At 45.1% G+C, this 22,125-nt stretch overlaps 1 protein-coding gene across 1 annotated transcript in view; it reads right to left on the bottom strand.

Moving 5' to 3' along the window:
• Window positions 1-22,125, bottom strand: part of MCF2L2 (MCF.2 cell line derived transforming sequence-like 2) — a 293,975-nt gene that overhangs the window by 35,876 nt on the left and 235,974 nt on the right. The window contains exons 18-21 of the mRNA XM_039488965.1: window positions 19,977-20,092; window positions 18,252-18,321; window positions 6,888-6,980; window positions 6,222-6,314 (exon numbers count right to left, since the gene is read on the bottom strand). Of these exons, the coding sequence (XP_039344899.1) occupies window positions 6,222-6,314; window positions 6,888-6,980; window positions 18,252-18,321; window positions 19,977-20,092 (372 nt within the window). The remainder of the gene's footprint in view (window positions 1-6,221; window positions 6,315-6,887; window positions 6,981-18,251; window positions 18,322-19,976; window positions 20,093-22,125) is intronic.

Genomic DNA, 22,125 nt, shown 5'->3' with positions numbered 1-22,125 from the left:
CTGCTACTCCCCCGTCGACTCTGTTTACATTTCTCACTCCAGTGGAGTACCAGAGTCAAAGGGAGAGCGCTCGGCGGTCAATTTATCGTGTCTTCACTAGACGCAATAAATCAACCCTGGTGGCTCGATCACTCCGGAGGTAAGTGTAGACATGCCCTAAGTAGATTGAGCTTCTTTAGTCTCTAACTAGAAGGCTAGCTTTCCAGACATTGAATTTTTAGTAGGAGCAGAAAAGATGCACAGAAATCTTCCAGCTCACTTAAACCCTCCCTCCACCCCAACTATTGACTAACCCACAAACGGACATTTGAAATGTCTTTTTAAAGGATGATCACTTCAAAAGGACAACGTTAATCTCTGTGGAAGCAGGTAAAAGAATTAACAAGGATTTGAAGGGATCTTAATGCATGTCAGTTAGTTAGCATGAGTTAGGCTAACTGTGACCCTAATGACGTGAGATTTGTAGAAGCAAAGATAGTGTGAGACAGAGGAACGAACTGTGTAAAAAGTTATTACGACCTTGCACTGATAACCAAATATGCAGGCTTGCTTTTTCTAGTAGTGAGACAAATAAGATAGCAGAAAGGCTTATGTATAAACAAAATGCAATTGTTTCTCTTTACTGTCTGTATTATTGCTAGTTATTGTCTGTAACAAAAGTATAAAGGCTTGCTGTAATTGTTTACCAATTGAGAGAGACCTGTCCGGGACAGGGGCGACCCTGTTTCCTAGGACACTCCCTCCCTCTATTGTAATTACTAGAGAAAGAATAAAGTATTTGATTTTGCTCCACCCAAACAGAAAGCGAGAACTGAGTTTTTCTCCGACAATTTGGGGGCTCGTCCAGGATGGCAACGCCCACGGACCCACAGACGGCTACTACGGATCATTCCCCTTCGAACCCCATGGCGCCACAATAGAGGTAAGAGACCTTTTGAAATCTCTATTGGGGTGTCGGAGGAGGACTGTCTGTGGGGACGTCTGTCTCTGTTGGGCTCACGCCATCTGAACTTATTGACTGTGCAGCAAGATCAGATGCAGAGTGGTATTGGGGAAAGGCCCCAATAAGGTTAGTTTATAGCAGTACTGGGAACTGCTGAGTTGGCCAACAAGGTAATGCATAGGTAAATGCATTAGAATGCACCGGTGCTGAGGGGTTTTTACCGCCTCAAGAGGGGTTGTCATACCGCCTCATGGTATTGGTCCGGACCAGGTAAAGATGCATCGTGGTTAAAAAAAAAAAAAAAAATTTAAAAGAGATAAAAAGGTAGAAAAAGGAAAAAAAGAGGCCTTGGTGTGTGTGTACACCAGTGTGAGTGATTGTTACCGGAAGACGCCCAGAGTATCCTGTGAAGCGAAAGCTAGTGATCAGGACTACTCTAACGCAAGCCCAGTAACTAGTGGATCTTTAGGAGATCCGACCCATGGTGGGCTGACTCGGCCTGGCATAGTCCGGCGAGGAAGCTGCCTGGGTCTAGGAGTGTGTGAACCCATCTTCCCTCCCCTTTCCCTTCTGTGTGGGCTACTGACAATCTGATCATCTCACTGGATGCAATTAGAGTAAGCGGCGCCGTCTCCCAGAGACTAGCCGACGCTCTTTGCTGAAGGGAGGTGTAGGAGAGTCGTAGGCTTCCTTGTTAGTCTCTCCTGTGAGTACCCTGTAGGGAGCAATCCTTAGTTTATGAGCCGCTAGCGCGGACAGGGCACCCCCTTGTGTTTGTGTGATTGGAAAATGGGGGAGGGACAGTCTAAACTTTCCACCTTACCCCCTAAGGGTACTCCAGCATATTACATGTACGTACATTATGGTCCTAAAACCTGCAGGTTTTTAAATGATTGGAATCTGTACACGCGTGAAAATTCATTTAAACAATGCCATTAGAAGGTACATTTGAGTTAGATAAACTTACATACCTCAGAGGAACCCTTACTTCACAAGCCTCTGATGCGCAGTGGGAGCAGTTTATGTATTGGTGGGAGGAAGCAACAAAGAGACTCCATGAGTCTCGGGTGCGGAGTCTGAAGGACTCCCGGGAAAAATTAAAAACTGAAGTACAGGATTTGAAACTTAAATGTAAGACATCCAAATGTCTTCCTGCTCAAACAAAGCCCTCTGCTTCTCTTTATCCTCAATTAGTTAAGGCTGAAAGTGAGGAGGAGACTGCTGAGGACATAGTGGATTTTTTTAGCAGCATTCCACAGCCGCAGCCAGTACCTCCCACTGCTCCCCCTACTCAGGCTATGCAGGCAGTGGTAATATCGCCGCCACAATTATCAACTGCACAAGTTGTTCATTCTCCTTCTTCGGAAGAATTCTCTTCTTCACTACTGAATGATTCCAGTAGCCCAATTAACCCTGATTCTTCTGATAACAATGCCGGCTACTTTCTTAGAAGCACGGCACAAACACTCCAGGCTCCTTTGAGAGACTTGCCTGGAACTGGAGCTGTAGGGGGGTTAGTTAAGGTGCATGCCCCTTGGACACCTGGAGATCTTAGAAACTTGGTGAAAGAATTTCCTAAAATCAGGGAGGAGCCCGTAAAGTTTAGAGAAGAGCTCCAAACAGTGATTCAGTGTTATAATCCATCTTGGGCAGATATTAATCAACTTTTGACAGCGGTACTGCCAGCTGAAGTTCAGCAACGGCTTATCAGGCAGGCAGATTGGCCTGATGCCGACCCTGGAATTGAGCGTGAATTGACAGAGGCGAGGAACCGTCTCTTAACCTCTATTGCAGAGGTTTGTCCTAAGAAAACAGATTGGACGAAAATTGCTAACTGTAAACAGAACAAAGGGGAGTCCCCTGCTGATTATCTAGATAGACTGACAAAGGTCTTTGAACAGCATTCGGGAATTACTAATCCAGCGGAAAATGCCAGAGAAGCGGTAGGAGCTGAAATTGTTCAAACCCAAAAACTCCAGGTGAAAAGGAAACTGAAGAAAGGGGTTCACACAAATCCCAACCTGCTGACATCATATGGCGCTGCCTTTAAATACGTGGCTGTCCATGCCTCAGAGGGAAAGAGCAAGATGCACTTTATGTTACCTGTTGTGGAATCCCTACTATTATAAGCAATCTCTACGACCATCATCTCGTTAGGAGGCTGCCATTTAAAATTAGCTAAACTGATTGAAACCAAATAGAGTTTAAAAAAAAAAAAAAAACCATGATCCAGGAGCTAAAAGCTGATCAGTCCATTGCTCACCAAGACTAGCCTCCTATGCATTGCCTCTTCCTTACTATCCATTTTTTTAATTGTGAAAGGTTTCAGAGTGGTCGCCGTGTTAGTCTGTATCAGCAAAAAGAACGAGGAGTATTTGTGGTACCTTAGAGACTAACAAATTTATTTGAGCATAAGCTTTCATGGGCGAAAACCCACTTCATCGGATGCATGCAGCGGAAAATACAGTAGGAAGATATATATACACAGAGGACATGAAACAAGGGGTGTTGCCATACTAACTATAACAAGAGTAATCAGTTGAGGTGGGCTATAATCAGCAGGAGAAAAAAAACTTTTGTAGTGATAATCAGGATGGCCCATTTCCAACAGGTGACAAGAAGGTGTGAATAACATTGGGGGGGAGGGGAGAATTAGCATGGGGAAATAGGTTTTACTTTGTGTAATGACCCATCCACTCCCAGTCTTTATTCAAGCCTAATTTAACAGTGTGCAGTTTGCAAATTTCACCTCCACATCTACCAATGTAATCTATGCCATCATGTGCCAGCAGTGCCCCTCTGCCATGTACATTGGCCAAACCGGATAGTCACTACGCAAAAGAATAAATGGACACAAATCAGACGTCAAGAATTATAACATTGAAAAACCAGTCGGAGAACACGTCAGCCTCCCTGGTCACTTGATTACAGACCTCAAAGTCGCAATACTCCAACAAAAAACTTTAAAAACAGATTCCAACGAGAAGCCGCAGAATTGGAATTAATTTGCAAACTGGACACCATTAAATTAGGCTTGAATAAAGACTGGGAGTGGATGGGCCATTACACAAAGTAAAACCTATTTCCCCATGCTGATTCTTTCCCCTACTGTCAGGGCAAAGCAGGTGCTTGGGGCGGCCAAGGGGAAGGGGCGGCACATCGGGCTCTTCGGCGGCGGGTCCCTCGGTCCCTCTCGAAGGGAAGGACCTGCCGCCGAAGAAGAAAGCGGTGTGGTGGAGCTGCCGCCGATCGCGATCGTCGCTTTTTTTTCTTTCCCCTCACTGCTTGGGGCGGCAAAAACCTGGAGCCGGCCTTGCCTACTGTTACTCACACCTTCTTGTCAACTGTTGGAAATGGGCCATCCTGATTATCACTACAAAAGTTTTCTTTTCTCCTGCTGATTATAGCCCACCTCAACAGATTACTCTTGTTATAGTTAGTATTGCAACACCCGTTGTTTCATGTCTTCGGTGTATATATATCTTCTTACTGTATTTTCCGCTGCATGCATCCGATGAAGTGGGTTTTCACCCACAAAAGCTTATGCTCAAATAAACTTGTTAGTCTCTAAGGTGCCACACGTACACCTCGTTCTAATTGTGAAAGGTTCTCCAGAGTCACCCCCCAACTTCCACACCCTCAGAGAAGCTCCTTCCCAAAGGGGCTTGGCATGTTGCTTCTACGGTGCGCTCAGAATTCTTTTTGTGTTAAGCGTCCTTCCAAATGTACTGTGAGGCGTGTACAGAACTGGTCTGACTTGATTTGATCCCAGTGGCTGTGCCTGTTCTGCTTGAGAACTGTACTCCTTGATCTAATCTCACTTTTGCTTACTTGCGCCTTTCAAATTAAAAAGAGCACAGTTTATTCTTCTTCTACTGGAGACCCTGAACATTTCTTTTAAATTCTCTCTCTCCCTTCTACTATTACAGTTCCTGGAAGTACCTGAGTCAAATTTACTGCTGGAATAAGCAGATGCAACTCTATGAGAGTCAATGAAGTTGCACCACGGTGCAATCTGGCCCACTTACTGTATGAGGATTCTTCATCCTACATATCCTAGGGTTTCCTAGATAGCCCATCACTTGGATATTGAGGTGCTGCATAGGTAAATGATTGGCCAGATATTCAGATGACATAAACAGGTATCACTTCGTTGACTTCAATGGAGCTATGTCCATTTGCACCGAGACCCTGGCTCTAGATAGTATACTAAGTTCCATAGTGGACTTCATAATGCTAATTAACATTTTTTATCATCAAAATGCTTCATAACATCAACCAATTAACCCTCAAAACACCCTGGTAAGAGAGGTGAGAAAATATTATCCCCACTTTAGAGATGAGGTGATGGAAACAGAAATTAAGACCAACATTTTCAAAAGGGGGCACTGGTCTTGGTGCTTCAATTTTGGATGCTCAGTTTGGACCTGAATGTCAAACATGCTAAGTACCCACAACTTCAGCTGAAGTCAAATGTGAGCTGTGGGATGTTTAGCATGTCTGATAATTAGGGCCAAGCAGCCCCAGGTTGGGCCCTGAAAAAAGGAAAACACCCAAAATGATGTCCTTTTGGGAATTTTGGTTGGAGGAATTTATTCACAAAGAGGAACTACAGTAAGTGTAAAATCCTGGCTGCACTGAAGTCAAAGGGAGTTTGGCCACTAATTAGAATGCAGGAGAGCCTGTGCTCAGATAGTTAGACCTTACTTCTGTCCAATTAAAGGCTCATGTAAACTTTTATTTTCTTTTTCCCCTGACAGATTTTTGCCCCAGATCCCTAAATGGCCCCTTCCAGGATGGAGCTCACACCCCCAGCTTTAGCAGGCCAATGCTCAAACCACTGAGCTATCCCTCTCCCCCAATTAAATTAGATCATTTCTAGTCTGTTGTGGAAAACTGAAAAGTGACCTTATTGTTTATAGTGAAACAGTGCTGAATCCAGAACCATGCTGCACTATGTAAGCTCTGGTCTTCAGTGCCTGTTTTAGGGCATGATCCTATAAAGGACCCTTAACTTTCACTAACTTTAGTGAGAGTTGACAGCATGTGGACCCCCAAGATCAGGCTCTTATTTTGGTTCAACAAAGAATCCTTACATTGACTATGCTTGTTCATCTACCTGGCCAACTTAACATTGCAAAAGTATTCATTTAAGGTGTCGCCTTTAAGTGGGTACTGCTGTGTAATTTCTTAAGCAAAACAGACAATCAATAGGCGAGTCAAAATGCAACAACAATCAATTGCCACGTCACAGAGAATGTCCTTTAGATTTATTTACCTTCAAAAGCAACTGGTACTTTGTGATCCTCTGGACTGGCTTTAAGAGATAAGCATCTAGTGAGAGTTTATGATCCAGTTTACGCTGGCATTCCTGTAAGAGACAAAAGAGGAGGAAATCATACTACAACTCTTAGAAATAGAACAGGGCTACAAAGCCTGGAACTAAGGTTTAAGATCATTTGAGACTGAAATGTCTGTTGATTCGACAAGACATATACTCTGTTCCTCGCACACCAGATTTCACTAGCCCATTTACAAAGGGACTTTCCCAGCTGTTCTGTGTACAATACAAACATCTCTGAATGAGAGCCAAGGTCTGAATTCAGATTAGATGGTGTTGAAATCCTGCAAGATCTTCTTGAGAGATTTCAATCAACCTGGTTCTGTGAAAGAGGTCCCTTCTGGTGCTAGATCTGACCTGGAACCAAAACTGAAGAGACGGGTTCATAGCCAGGAATTCCATCTACCAGCCTATTGAGTCTCTGATACACTAGTCATTGACATGGTTGTCAAGTGCCTCCCAGAATTATAAAGTGTACACATAAATATATTTTCCTCTATAACTTTTTTTAAATGGACATGAATACAGAAACTTTCTAAAGAGAGATGGATGGGAAAAGGGGCTCTAACAGATTTGCATTGCCAGTTTGTAAATAAACTCTACCTGAAAGAAGAGGCTATCTCCACATTGTCTCCAGAGGGCTTCAGATCTTAGCTTGTTCTGACAGTATTTTTCATATACTTGGAGGTCCTCTTTCTGCAACAAAAAGAAAAGCTTAAGTAACTCAGGAGGAAACAATTCATTGAACGTTGATCATTAACCAGATCTCCTCTACATCTTCTATTCCAAATACATGAGATCGAACCAGTTCCTGGTAATAAGTCTTTATGGAAAAACCTATTGTAGAAAGAACAGGAGTACCTGTGGCACCTTAGAGACTAACACATTTATTAGAGCATAATAAGCTTATGCTCTAATAAATGTGTTAGTCTCTAAGGTGCCACAGGTACTCCTGTTCTTTTTGCAGATACAGACTAACACGGCTGCTACTCTGAAACCTATTGTAGAAACTATTTTTACTCTTTCAGATTTCATTACACTACTAAGATTAGCTTGGGTGGATTTCTTGGGAGGAGGACGCTACAGCATGAGGGGATGGGCATATGAGTGCTTAGACTAGAGGGCTGGGAGTTGAAAACTGTCAGTTCAATTCCTGGCTCTGACACAGTCATGCTATGTGTGACTTTGGGCAAGCCAACTAGGTCCACATTTTCTCAAGTGGCCACTAATTTTGGCTTCCTCAATTTTTGGGTTCTGAACCTGACACAGCTGCCACATGAGCACCCACAGATCCCATTGACTTCACCTGTGAAAAAACTAACCCTGTGAGTCTCACATTGGGCACCAAAACCGCCTATCATGAGTGGACATTTCTGAAAACTCTGCCTCGAATTCATGAAAGTTTGTGGTGTGCTTTGAGATCTTTGGAAGTGCAAGTATTACCATTATTTGATACAAACCTAACAATCTTGGCCAAGATTTTCAAAAGCAACTAGTAATTTTGGGTGTCTCTGTTCTTGGATCCTTAACTTGACGCACCTGATTTTTAGAGGGCAGATGTTCAGTACTTTCTGAAAAATTAGTCTCCCTTATGTTCTCTCAAGTGGGGCATCCAAAACCACTGCACACTTCTGAAAATCTTGACCAACTTTTCTAGAAGTCCCTAAAAGGAAATTACCATGATCTGAGTGACAATCTAAATGAACTAAGCAGCAACATCTGAACACTGCAGGAAATCTAATAGAGTTTAGCTTAAATCCACAAGGGGGCTTTTCTTATCAAGAAACTTTTCCTGAGGTAGCTTTCAGAATTCTCTACTCTGAATGGTGCTGGAAGAATCCATCCTTCTGGGATTCAAGGGGGGAAAAGATGGATAATTACTTGGACAGCAATGTTATTTTGCGGTATACAGGGGATTAGATAATCAGTAATGCAAATTCTTATACACAATGCATGTAGTTCAATGGACTGGCACATAATAATATTTAGTATTTATCTAGGGCTTTACAGACTCAAAACATTACAGGGCCCAATCCTGCTCTCAATATCATCAGTGGCAGGCCCCTACTAGGCTCAATGAGGTAGGTAATTCCTTCCCAATGTCACACAGGCCAGGTCTACAGGACAAACTTTTGCCGTCGCAAGTTACGTTTGCATAAAACAGTTGCAGTTAGTATATCATTTGTGAGCATGCAAACTTGGCTCCTTGGGTCAGTGCTGCGCATATTCACCAGGAGCGCTTACTTCGATGCACAGCGTAGTGCACCATAGGTAGGTGTCCCAGTGTGCAACTCTGCACCAGCCAGCGCTCTGTCATTTGGAAAGTTTTAGCCATGCCTTGTGGGGCAGAAACAAGTCACGCAGGGGTGATTCAGAATGCAGAGTCAAGTTCCCACCTTGCAAACGTTCTCTACCCCCTAATACCATCTCTACCCCCTAATTTTTGCTCCTAATGTTAAGATCCCACAGACCCTTGCGGGACTGGTCACTGTCTGCCACCTCCAACCAGTGGTGGATTAGCCACTGAGCCCATGCCCAGCGGCCCTGGAAAAAATCCGCCACCAGGTGGTGGCAGCCTGGAGCCCCGGCCGCCACGTGAGTGGGGCAGGGGAAGCCCCCATGCCCGGACCCCACTCCCGGGCAGCAAAGCAGGGCAGGGAGAGGCGGGGTGGAGCAGGGGCTGGGAAGAAGAGGGGCGGGGTCTTGGGGAAAGGGACGGAGTGGGGGTGGGACCTGGGGCAGAGTGGGGGTCAAGCACCCTCTGGGAACGGAGGAAGTCGGGGCCTATGCGCGGGGCGGCAGGGGAAGCCCTTGCACCTGACCCTGCTCTCCAATAGCAGCGCCGGGCGGGCACAGCAGGAGGAGCCCCAGCGCCCCAGCCCTGGTCCGCTGCAGAAGCGCGGGGCGGGGGTGGTGGAAGCCCCAGCATCCGGATCCCGGCTGTGGCCATGGGACTGGAGGAGCTCTCGATCCACACATGCCCCGGGGCCATGGTGCACGGACAGAGCTTCTCTGGTCTTGGGGCTGAAGTGCGGGGGGGGGGGGGGCAGAAAGGAGCAAAAGGGGTTGTGGGGCAGCAGTGGAGGGGCAGGATGGGGGGACTGGGGTGGGCACCAGGGAAGGGACACAAAGGGGTGGGGCTCTGGGCGGGGCCACAGGTGGAAAGGGTGGAGTGGGGGCGGGGTCGCAGGCGGAAGGATTGGGGAGGGGCCCCAAGGCCAGAGGAAATCTTAATCCGTGGCTCCACCTCTGTCTCTAACAGAAGCTTGGAGCCTGCAGAGCTCTGCATTATTGGTGTGAGCATTGCAAGTGCAGGGCGCACAATCCTGCAGTATTTGCAGGCTGCAAGAACCACCAGCTCAGTGGGGAACATGACGATTTTCTGAAGGGCAGATTGCTGTGGGACACAGTGAGAACCAATACCAGGTTGTTAGTGGTGCTCACAGAGCAGCTGCAAATGGTGGAGCACCACTTCTGGGCCCAAGAACAAGCACCGACAAATGGGACCACATCATAACGCAGGCTTGGGATGACGAGCAGTGGCTGAGGAACTTTCAGATGGACAAGGTCACATTCCTGGATCTGTGGGCCAAGCTCATTCCAGCCAACCAGTTCAGGGACACCAAAATGAGAGTTGCACTGACAGTGGAGAAGCAAGTGGCGATCACACCATAGAAACTTGCAACACCGGATTGCTACCTGTCGGTGGGAAATCATTTTGGAGTTGGAAAATCCACTGTGGGGGCCACTGTCATGCAAGTGTGCAGGGCCATTAATTATCCGCTGCTCTGAAGGACTGTAATTCTCAGCAACATGCAGGACATAGTGGACGGATTTGCAGCAATGGGGTTCCCAAACTGCAGTGGAGCAATAGATGGCATGCACGTCCCTGTTTTGGCACCAGCATACCTTCCCACAGAGTACATCCAAGAGAAAGGACTACTTTTCTATGGTTATGCAAGCGTCGGTGCTCTACGGGGTGGTGGTGAGGTCTCCTCTAAGTACAGCGTGTCGCTCTTTATTAAAGCAGCAGGTCTGTGTCTCAGCACCGGAATGACTTCTGATATGCCTCCCGCAGTTCCTTCACTTTCACGCAGTACTGCCACTGATCCCTGTGGCACCCCTTCTCCTGCATCTCCTGGGCAATCTGCTCATAGATATCCTCATTTCTCTGGCTGATCCGTAGCTGGGCTTGCAGAGCTTCACCTCTCCACAGGCCCAGGAGATCCAATATCTCCTGCCTACTCCAAGCCGGAGCACATCTGGAGTGTACAACCGGCATGGCTGGTTGGGCAGTTGCACATAACCGTGGAGAGCCGCTAGGTGCTTGCCAATATGGACAATCAGGAAAAGGTATTTCAAAAATTCACAGGGTTTTAAAGGTGGGGGGGGGGGCTTCTGGTCTCCATGAGCCCTAGTCAGTGGAGTTCACAACTGTGACCAGAGCAGTCAGTACAGAGCATTGTAGGACAATGGCTGAAGGACAGTTAGGGTCAACATAGGTCACTCATTGTCTACATCCATGCTGCATTGACCTCAGTACATGGACCCTGGCTCCATGACACTCGGGGAGGTGCCGTTACTATGTCAGTGTAATGGAGAGCCATGGTCCAGAGATGGGAGACAAATTTAAGTGTAGACACATGCACAACTAAGTCAATGCAAGGTGGCTTACGTTGACCTCACTTTGTAGTGTAGACCAGACTACTGTGAATCAGAGGCAGAAGCAGGAGTAAAATGCAGGAATTCCTGGCTCTCTGTCCTGTACTTAGTCCACTAGACAATGCTGCCTCTTTGGGGTTGGCAAGGAATTTCTCTCCAAGGAATAGTTTTTGGCAGAGATGTTGTGTGTGGGATTGTCACCTTTTAAGCTGGGATCACCCATTAGGATCAGATCCAAAGGGGATGGGAGAGGACAGGGGAAAGCCAATGCCACCCTTCACTACGTTTCTATGATTATGCACTTGCAACCAAAACACTATTCTTGGTGCAATTTCAAAGTGAGGCGCAAACTTTCCTTTGCCTGAATAGGATTGCTTACGTATGTTGCCATGGAGGGAAAGTGGCAGTGGGTAGAGAACACAGAACTGAAAGGAATCAGAAAGGGTAATCAAGCATGACTACCTGCCCCTTGCCTAAAGAAAACAGGTACGCTTCAGTGAGGGAGACGGTGATGGTCAATTCAAAAGCAGCAGCAGAGGACAAACAAACAAACAAAACAAAACTGTTCAGACTGGAGAAAGACGGGCAAGCAATCATCAACCTATCGGACACTTGCCCTGAAGTAGCAGCCCTCTGTGTAATCATCATACACAGCGCTGCACAAATCAAGGGGACACCAGCTCAGACAAATGTTCTGTGTCCTTAAAACTAGCCTTTCATTATGGCAAGGACCGAGAGTCGCTGTCAGAAACGAGATTCCACAGAGGAATAATTAGGGCTATAGATGCAGAGCCAGATCTTCAACATATCAAAGTTCAGGAATGTTCAGCTCCAAGATTTCCAACTCCAGATCTGCCTGTATATTTATATCATGCTCAGGGCTGGAGCAAGGATATTTTGTGCCCTAGGTGAAACTTCCACCTTGCGTTCCCCTCTCCCCCTTCCCCCGGAGCATCGCTTATTATAAACTTTCAAAAATGAATAGTGCATAAGGTGGCATTGTTCATTAGAATTAATACACGTTTGGCTTGAAAATTTATTCATTTCATTATTTAGGCTACATATCTAGTCTACATATCTATCTGCCATGAGGCTGTCAGTTCTTTTTCTTGTTCACTCTTAGAAGTAAAGGATAGAGAATACATGTCACTCACTAACTATGAGTCACTATTTGAATTTCATCAACTGTTTGATGTGAACATTGATTAAGAGATCAAGATGACTTTTCCTTAAAATTAAGCAATGTTGATTGTAACTGGAAATTCACCCTTTTTAGTCACGCATACGTCCTTCCTTCTTTCATATCAAAATCTGCTACATTTTATTCTACCTTTAGAATATCCAATTATTGTTATTAATAAAATTTGTAAAATTAGAATGGCGGATACGCCATCATACAAAAACAACTGACAATATCAATATGACAAATTTCAACAACCTACACACGCATATTCACACATGATAAACATATACACTCAAATACTTAACATACACACACAATTGACACAAAGTATTAGCAAAATGATGCAGCAGCAATTGCCAGAGTCTTAGATCTGAAACAACTCAACAAAAATAGTTAGCCTCAGTCGACAACCTCCGAAAACTAGTAAACTTAGCATTATAAACAGCCTGTCATAATGGGTAACGGCTGCACGTGATGAGAAAAATGACATCATTGCCACTTTGTACTGTAGTGAAGCAGTACGCTTGTGCCGCAGTGCAGAGCTGGTGTAGGGAGGGTTACCATATTTGGATACAATGTGATTGTCAGAGAGGGAAGACTTGGCTCATGAAACAATAACTGTATTAAGATGCAGCCTGTGAAAACGCTTGAGAAACCTTGACTTAAATTTCTTCGGTGACATGATGTAATATTCAGTATTGCCAACCTCAGCGGTGCGGGGAGGGGGGGGCAGCAGCCCTGCAAAGGCGGTGGCACCGCTGGCAGGGAGCAGCCGCACCCATGCCCCTCCTGCCCAGGCTGTGACCCGGCGCCCCCCCCCCCCCCCGGGGGCTCCTGCAGGCTGCAGCAAATGCATGCGGGCGGTGGCCCCCATGCGCCCCCCCAGCTCTTCTCTCACCGCTCTCGGGCTCTGCAGCTCCCAGGCATGTGAGCTGCCGCCGGGGTGCAGGGCCCTAAGCCTGCTCCACCCCTGTAGTTTGCTCACCCCTGACCTACAGTAAAGCTTTTACCCATGTGTCTGTAACGCAGTAGTGGCATGGCTGGCACTAAACATGTGTCCAGACGTGGTTACCACGCAGTAGTAACAACAGCAGTTCATTGTGTTTCACCCCTTCCAGAGGTTCTGGCTGGCACATGATTGCTGGATGGCTTACACCCTTTTGTTTTGTTTTTTTCTGCAGCACAGAGAGAGCACTCACCATGTCTGTGGCTTGGGAATCCCTCCATCCTCCCAGCTCTCTTTATGGTCGGACATCTATCATATGATAAGCAAACCCTTACCCATTAGAGGAATCCCACCGACTCTAACAGCGTCCACTGTCCCACGTGCTATTGATACTGCTCTGTGGGATCAATCCTGCAAGGGGTTAACCCTAATCCAGCAAAGCACTCCAGTACATGCTTAACACTAAGCATTTGAGTAGCCCCATCCCAGACTTAAAATTAAGCACATGTTGAAATCGTTTGCTAGGTCAGGGTCAGAGTGATCAGCCCCGGAAAGGTGCATGGCTCTGGGGAATTCTATCCCAGCCTGGCCTACTGCGGGACCATGTTTCCCAGAATGCATTGCTGCAAATGCAGCCGGGCAGCAGCTGCACAAACACCGTTGTGACGGCACACAAAGGCCGCTGTGTGGACACAAACTCAGCTGTGGTACTCGTGACCCAAGTTACAAGGTGATCAAGCCTTTAACCAGTTACAAAATCAGGTTAAAAGTTGTCGTGGGTTCAGACCAGGCCACAGGGAGCATTCGTAAAACAGTGACAGTCAAAAAAACAGCCACAACAGGCTGTATTCTAATCATACGCTCACTGGGCTTGAGCCGCTACTGTTTGGCTCCTGCTGGAGCGCCACTCCTCCTAGTGGGGCTTCACCAGGGTAAAGCAGAAATAAGTCACTGGTGAATCAGCACATTGTTTGCTGGGCATGGACTATGAACAATCTAAATAATCTGCAATCAACACTTTATGATCAGCACCTGTTGTGTTTTATTTGTCTGGTAAAATGCCATGACAGTGTCCTATAAGTATGATTTCAGAGGGAATAAAGAATAGTAGCTGGCACGTTGAACAAACCCAATGAACTCTTTACTTGATTGAAACCTCAGTTCTATATTACATTCACTAGCTGCCCATAATTTGGGCCCCAGTCCCGCTCCCTTTGAAGGCATTGTGAGTTTTCCCATTGATTTCAGTAGGCGCAGAATCAGACCTTATGTATTGTTTCACATATGGCTAAGAACAAGGTTTGTTTCCACTCAGAAGGAGCTTCACCTTCAAGAGCAGCCCTTTCGAATTTTACCCGGTGCCAAAGCAAACACGGCTGTAACTACAGGAGCAAGCCAAAAGCCTTTTCTCAGTGAGAAGCAGAAAGCTGCCAAATCGCTGGGAACACAAACACACAGTCATGTTTCTGTCTGCGTCTCGCCCTGGGCACAGACCAATTTTTTTGGAGCTGCTGTGGCTCCTTCTAAAAACAGCCCAACGTGAGGGAAGACCTTGAATCAGAAGAGTTATTGTGTCAGAAAAGAGATCCCAGGGTGAGGATTTTGCTCCTAGTGAGGGATTTGAATGATGAGGTGAAGAAAAAGTTTGATCTGACCTCTTAGTCAATAGATTGTTTTAATGATTTATTTGATTGGTTCATAGAAGCTGACAGATAGAAGAGACAAAGGGTCTGATTTTCTTTTCACTTTACACCAATTACACCCAGGTAACCCTATTAACATCACTGATTTATGCTGGTGTATGTGAGAGGGGAATCAAGCCCAAAGTCTTCTTGTTCACAGAGAAGGGCCGCAAGCTGCAAAATTTAAATCCAGATTTTGCGGATCTTCAGACCAGAGCTTTCGCTCTGGCCCATTGTAAAGACAAGGGGCATTTGCAAAATTTGGATCCTTTGTTGGTTTTTGAACACCTCAAAGTTCTGGCCTGTTTGGATCTGAGGTTTGCGATTAGTCCATCCCATCTCTGATATCAACCTCAGTAGGAGTTTTGCCCAGTTAAACTCCAGACTAACACAGCTACCCCTCTAATACTTGCCCAGTTAAGGACCTCAAACTGCCCCTTACAATAATGATTGTTTTATGCTTTAGTGGATGTTTTCATTCATTACAATTAACACTGACTATAAGAAGTAGCTTAGAAAAACACATATTTTATTGATTTTTATTACTAAAACCCTTTGGACCTGAATATTTGTCATGAATCCAATAGTGAAGGGCCTAATTAACTTCATTTAATTATAATTAGAGTCTAATTATAGAAGTATAATAGTTCCATTAGTACTATTCCCCTCATCCCAAACAACGTTATAAATTAGGGGCCTGCTTTTTAGAAGTGTTGAGTACCCACAATTCCAGTTGAAGTCTTTGGGAGCAGAGCGTGCTCAGCACCTTTGAAAATTAAGATATGTATGTTTCACTCACACAGATATCTATATAGTCCTTAAGACAGGAATTCCTTCACGTACCATGGAAATACAGCCATCCCTGGGGTGGGACGCAACAGACTGTCAGACAGCTGGATGATATTAGAACAATGGGAGAAGAACAGGTTATGACCCAAGATGGTAGGACAAATCTCATCTCTTATGAAAAGTGGCGTGGGATCTTTCATGGTTACTTAGAGCAGACAAGAGCTTGGCTTTTAACATCTCAATCAAAAGAACCAATCAGAGTAAACTGCAGGGAACTAAATCTGGGTACAGTTTCGCAAACCCTTACTCATGAGAGTAATTCCATTGTCTTTAATGGAAATACTTTAAATTAATCAGCATTACTCACGTGCGTAGATGATTGCACAATCGGGCCCTTTATCCCAGAAGGATAGAAGGCTAAATCAGCTCTTAGAATTTGAACCTGTAGCTCTTGAAAGTCCAGTTAGTCTAAAAGCAACATCTAACACATGATGCTAATTTTCCCAATAGAGCCCGTAGAAAACTGGTCCCAGAAAAGGGAACTGCTTTGAAAGGCAAAATCTTATCATGGTTTTCAACTCCTTTTTCTTGCTCAATTTTTAATAAACTAACATGTTTTAAGACCAGCGTGTCTTAATCATGTTAACTACTTTTTAATTTCCTTGGAGTAGAAGGCAGGCTGTTTTCCCACACACATAATTCCTGATTACTGTGTAGGGCCATGCACGTCAGCCTCAGATATTCAGTAAACAGCAGTTAGTAGCTTGTTAAAGAAAAATTAACAGCCAGATGGCTTTAGGAACATAAATAATTCATCACACACGGTTTTGCCTGATAGACCCCAATAACCAAGGGAATGGAAAACCCAACTGCAAACCTTGTGACACAGAACTGCGGAGTATGTCACAATCTTTTTTGGTTAACATATGCCAGTTACTTCCACAAGCTTCCTATTCTGAACACAATACCCTGGTTTTGTGAATTAGCCAGAGCAAGAAAGTATTCAGGAGGAAACCGGCAAAGCAGCTTTTTGGAACAACTGCACTGCAAGCACCACCAGCTTCTGACGTGTCACTTACAACAATAAGGCTGTGCTAAATGAGGCAGGACTTGGGAAAGCTGGCAGGGGAGCTGGAATTACAGGTGGTTACCCACAAGGAGCCATTTTCTTAACTTGCTCTGCACTTTAGCATGTACATCAAGCAAAGGCAGAGGTGGCTATCTGCATGCTGGGCTGCCCAGTGCAGAGAAACAGCACTGCCTGGTAGCCTTGGACTTTCCAGTGAGTGGGGCTCACTCCACCCGGTTAAACAATCAGTTACCATCACAACAGAAAAGTACAGGAGACCCATGCTGATGGGTAGATTCCATGTTTATTCAGCTGGAATATTGTGTACAGTTCTGGTCACCCGTGTTCAAGAAAGATGACTTCAAACTGGAACAGATGCAGAGAAGGGCTGTTGCAGTGGGATGATCAAGGCAATGGCGAGCCTATGTGTGTGTCTACTCTGCAATTAAAAATCCACAGCTGGCCCATGCCAGCTGACTCGGCTCATGAGGCTCGGGCTGTGGAGCTGTTTCATTGCAAGGTAGACTTCCGAGCTCGGGCTGGAGGATGGGCTCTAGGACCCTGCATGGTAGGAGGATCCCAGATCTCGGGCTGCAGCCTGAGCTGTAATGTCTACACCGCAATTAAACAGTCCGGTATCCTAAGCCCTGCGAGCCCAAGTCAGCTGGCATGGGCCAGCCACATGTTTTTAATTGCAGTGTAGACATAGCTTAAAAGAGGTTGGTTTGGTTAGCCTAACAAAACAAAGGCAAACAGGGGCTATGATTGTTCTCTGTAAATACATCAGTGGGTTAAACAGCAGGGAGGGTGAAGAGCTATTTAAGCTAAAGGACAATGTTGGCACAAGAACAAATGGGGATAAAGTCATCATGAATAAAATTAGAAGGAGGTTTCTAACCCTCAGCGGAGAGAGGTTCTGGAATAGCTTCCCAATAGGAGTAATGGCAGCAAATAACCTAAGTAGCTTGATAAATTTATGAATGGAATTATAGGATGGGGTTTTCCTCCGATAACAGGGGACTGGACTCTGTGACCCAAGACGTCTCTTCCAGTCCTACGTTCCTAAGGATTGCTGAATTCTGTGAATAAGTAAGAACCCAATCTCATCTAAATTAGTGGTAAAACTCCAATTGACTTCAAAGGGAGCAAGCCACAGACCTGATACAATTCCACTGCCTCAGGGAGGAGGCAGGATTCCAGGGGTGGCCCTAGGAGGGTGAGCTTCCTGTGCCCTCTGGAGCTCAACATCTTTGAGCTTGACGGGATAGGGCCTGGGTGGAGCCAGAGGATCTCCTGCTGAGCCATTCTCTTACCTGTGGTGGGGCTGTGTTTCGGGTGCACAGGGGACAGGGCTACTGTGACCACGGAGTTGCCTGGGGCCAGTGTCAAGATCCCTTCCTGTCACTAAGGCAACCAAAAGGCTCCAATTCAAACATCTACATTAATTAACAGCATCAATCTTTTCTAGACCCGGGCTCAGTCCAGCAGCATTTACTCATGCGAGCGTGCCTTATTCACCCAAGCAGACCCATGGATGCAAATAGGATGATTCAGGTGAGTATGGGCCAAACCATTTGTGTAAGCAACTGCTGTAGGACCAGACTCTCGGTTTTATACAAACCCACTGTTTACTTACTCTTTTTAAAAAGCACCGACCAAGAAGCTCAGGGTTCTCAATGCAATTTTCCAGCTCCTTAAGGAAAATTCTGAGAGGGAGAGAGGAAAGGCATTTCCAAGAGATCAATACATTTACACGGTGTGGGGGATATGACACTCTGGAACCCCCATATTCACCATTGGGATAGGATTATATGCCCTCGTGAGGTAAAGTCATGATTTGCTGAAACTCATTGTTCTGTCAACATAAGTATATCACCATTGTACATAAAGTTATAAGATTTTGCTACATGGCTGTTATTGGAATATGTTGTGTGTCTGGGAGACATCCACAGCTAGCTCTCCAATGGCAACAAGGGAGGTGGCTCACACTCAGATGGGTGTTAAGCGACCATCGCCAGCCATTGACCAGCAGCGGAATTGTAAACAAGAGATTTACAATTCAATAAGAAACAGTTGCTCAAGCGCTACACAATGGGGATTGCTTAACTCCGTGACTCAGCAAGGTATCAGGACATGTGATGCTTGACTCCATGTTTGAGCCAGTATTTTTCTGAGCACATGAACTGAGTATAAAATAAGAGACAGTGGCATCATGAGCCCACCTCTCTCCTCTCCCACCTATTCTGAAGGCAACAAGAACGTTTGGAAGAAAAGACTTTGAACTGGGGAGATTGGTCCCAGGCTGAGCAGGGAATTCAGCCTGTGTATTAAGAACTGTGAACCACTTTCAACACCTGGTGGGATGAAAAAAACTGCTTGATTCCCAATCTTGCTTAGTCTGATAAAGTTTAGGATTTAGACTGTGATTTTACCTTCTACAGGCAAGTCTCATCTTACGCGGGGGTTCCGTTCCGTGTATAGTGAAACACTCATTGAGTTGAATGGCGGGCGGAATCGCCCGCACTACAGATGCAATTTTTATATTGTTATTTTTCTTTTTTTTCCCTGTTTTTGCCGACCACGCAAAGCTGAATTCGCACATGTTAAATGCGCCTAAGATGCGACTTGCCTGTATTTCTTATGCCTCCTCTACGCAAGGGAATTTGAAATCCCTGCTGTTGCTAATGTCAAGTTTTGCTGCACTGGGGTTAGCAACAGTAGGAAATTTTTAATAGGTTTCCTCAGTCTCCTGAAAGAACATTGAACGTACTTTAATCTTGTCTATTAAATTAGGGTTTTCAGCATGAATTCAGCTGCACTGATTGCTGACAACAGACGTCAGCAACAGGTATACTTCCCAGAGTAGACAAGGATTTTGGAGGGGGCATCATAGATGAACATTTGACAGATGTAAACACCTAGCAAGGAGTGCAACAAATCGGATTATAGCTACCAGTAATGGGAAGACATAAAGAAAGGAAAAATTAGGCTGAATATTAGGAAAAATTTCCTGACAGCAGAGGAAAATGAGAGTCTTGTCTAATAAAAGGCTGCAGGATTTGGGTCCACAACATCTATTATGTTCCAAGGAAAGGGGTAAAAGACTTCTCCCAAGGGACATTTAAAACCACTGAAGTTACGACAAACCATAGTACATGCACAATGGGGTACAAGCCCACACTGACAAGGAGATGAATTAGATGACCCCACAGGTCTTTTACATTGTTCAGGATTCTATAGTGGGAGGTGCACACACAGGTAAGGTGAGGACTACATTTCTTGGCTGCTTATTTGTGTGACAGATAAAGCATTGTAACTGCTTATTCACTGAAGTGTAAATTACTAGACAGTAAGCACGTGCCTGTTGTGGAATTCGTAGATTTCCGGGAGGTTGCCAAAAAGAACTTCCTTTTTGTTCTGAAGAGCCAATGGGATCAGATGAATTAAGTCAGGATTGTCCATTTCTGAAGCATAGCCCTGTGTAGAGTGAAAAAACAATAGGCCAATTTTCACCAGGAAAAATAAATACCCTGCTTGAGCTATTTAATATGGTGATACTGTCGCTATGTACCGCTCATAATTGCACAATCTGACCCAAATCCTATTTGTTCTTTGTTCTCTAAATACGATAGGGGTCAAATTGAGCTGGTTCATGGTGGCCTCCCATACTAGCACTTCTCTGGTGGCCCGTCAGTTCCTGTTGATTTTAAGTTTCCATTGAGTACCTAGCCCTCAGAGTTGTGATGATACTGTTCCAACCCTGAACAGAGGTGGTGCTGAGTTTACGGACAGAATGAAACAACAGTTCTGAGGGTGCATCTATGCTTCGAGCTGGAGGTGTAATTTCCTCTTTGAGGAAACATACCTAGGCTAGCTCTGATCAAGTTAGTACACTAAAAACAGAAGTGTAGCTGCAGCGGTGGGAGCAGCAGGCCGGGCTAGCCACCCAAATGTGATCCCATCCAAGATGCCAGGTACGTACCTGGGCAGCTAGCCCCTTCTGCTGCTGTGATTGGCATGGCTACACTTCTATTTTTAGCATGCTAGCTTGATCAAAGCTTGCAAAGGTATGTCTCCTTGAGCTGGAAATTACCTCCGGCTCGAAGCATAGATAAAACCTAAAAGTCAAAAGTTGACCCTGCCCTGTGGGAAGGGAAGGCCTTAAGCATAACAGGGTCCTTGTAGATCTGCAGCACAGGGCTCTCCACACAGAGAGAGGTTATGTTTGTTGGGGTTTATTGGATTTTTACAAACTATACAAGAAGAGGACTCTGGGAGCACTTGACGGGCCTTTAAAAAGACACTAATAAACAATAAACAGACCCATCAATTCCCCCAGCTCAAATCAAATGATGAAGGGACAACATAGGTATGAAAGAAGTTAGTCAATCCCACACACACAGTTCCAAAAGTCCCACATAACCACCACCACCAGCCCTACCCAACACCTATCTTCTCACAGACCCTGGAGAACAGGTGGGCCATTCAGTGTGCTCTGAAGGCCGCCAAACTCAGGCTGCTACAGACCTAAGGAAGACATGAGTTCCAGCTGCCCTGCTGAGAAGTAGCCAGTACATAGATCTGCCACTGTACATGGACCACAGACCCAAGCCCCACATAGAGGGAGCACACAGGGGCTTTAATAACAGCTAGGGTCCATGTCTTGTATTAGCACCAGAAGAATGGCTATACAGCTGCTCTATGCCAACACACTGGATTGGGGGAAGAATTTTTTTCCCCTCAGCCATTCTTAGATCCTCGGTGCAAAGCTCGTTTATGTAAGTTTGGCGCAATGAAGTTTAGCATTTGGTCCTAAGACAGGTGTGCATCACCCACATTCATCTCAATGGACATGGTTTTGAAAGAGAGATGCTCTAGTTGTCAAGGAATTATTCTGGGGAAGTTCTATGGCCTGTGTTATACATAGGCTTGCAAGGATTCAAGTTTTATCAGTAAATGTACACTGTACACATAACGACAAAAATATTTCCCTCAATAATAATCAAAATTTACAAATATGTAAAGTAAGAAAAATGCTGCTTGAGAATTTATCAGAGTCAAAATCCAGTGATTTAGACTTTTGAATTGGGCTTAGTACAAGCGTACTATCAAATGAATAGTAAACAAAAAAAGTACCATTTGTTGATTTAAGGAAGGTACTTGGTATATTTTGACATGTGACATTGACAATTTGTGTTTCAATGGTTTATAAGACTCTAACTTTTTGAATCTTAGTGTCTACCGTCATTAAATAACTGCCTGAGCCACCCCTAATTTCATGCAACTGTGAACATTTAAATAGATAATCTAAAAAAATGCTTTAAAATAAACACCAATATTATCCATCAAAATTATTTTTAAAAGAAATCAAATTCATAGAATCATAGAATATCAGGGTTGGAAGGGACCTCAGGAGGTCATCTAGTCCAACCTCCTGCTCAAAGCAGGACCAACCCCAACTAAATCATCCCAGCCAGGGCTTTGTCAAGCCTGACCTTAAAAACCTCTAA

This window comes from Mauremys reevesii, linkage group 9, assembly GCF_016161935.1.
Source record: "Mauremys reevesii isolate NIE-2019 linkage group 9, ASM1616193v1, whole genome shotgun sequence".
NCBI classification, from domain to species: domain Eukaryota; kingdom Metazoa; phylum Chordata; order Testudines; family Geoemydidae; genus Mauremys; species Mauremys reevesii.
This window is presented reverse-complemented; position numbering and strand designations above follow the sequence as displayed.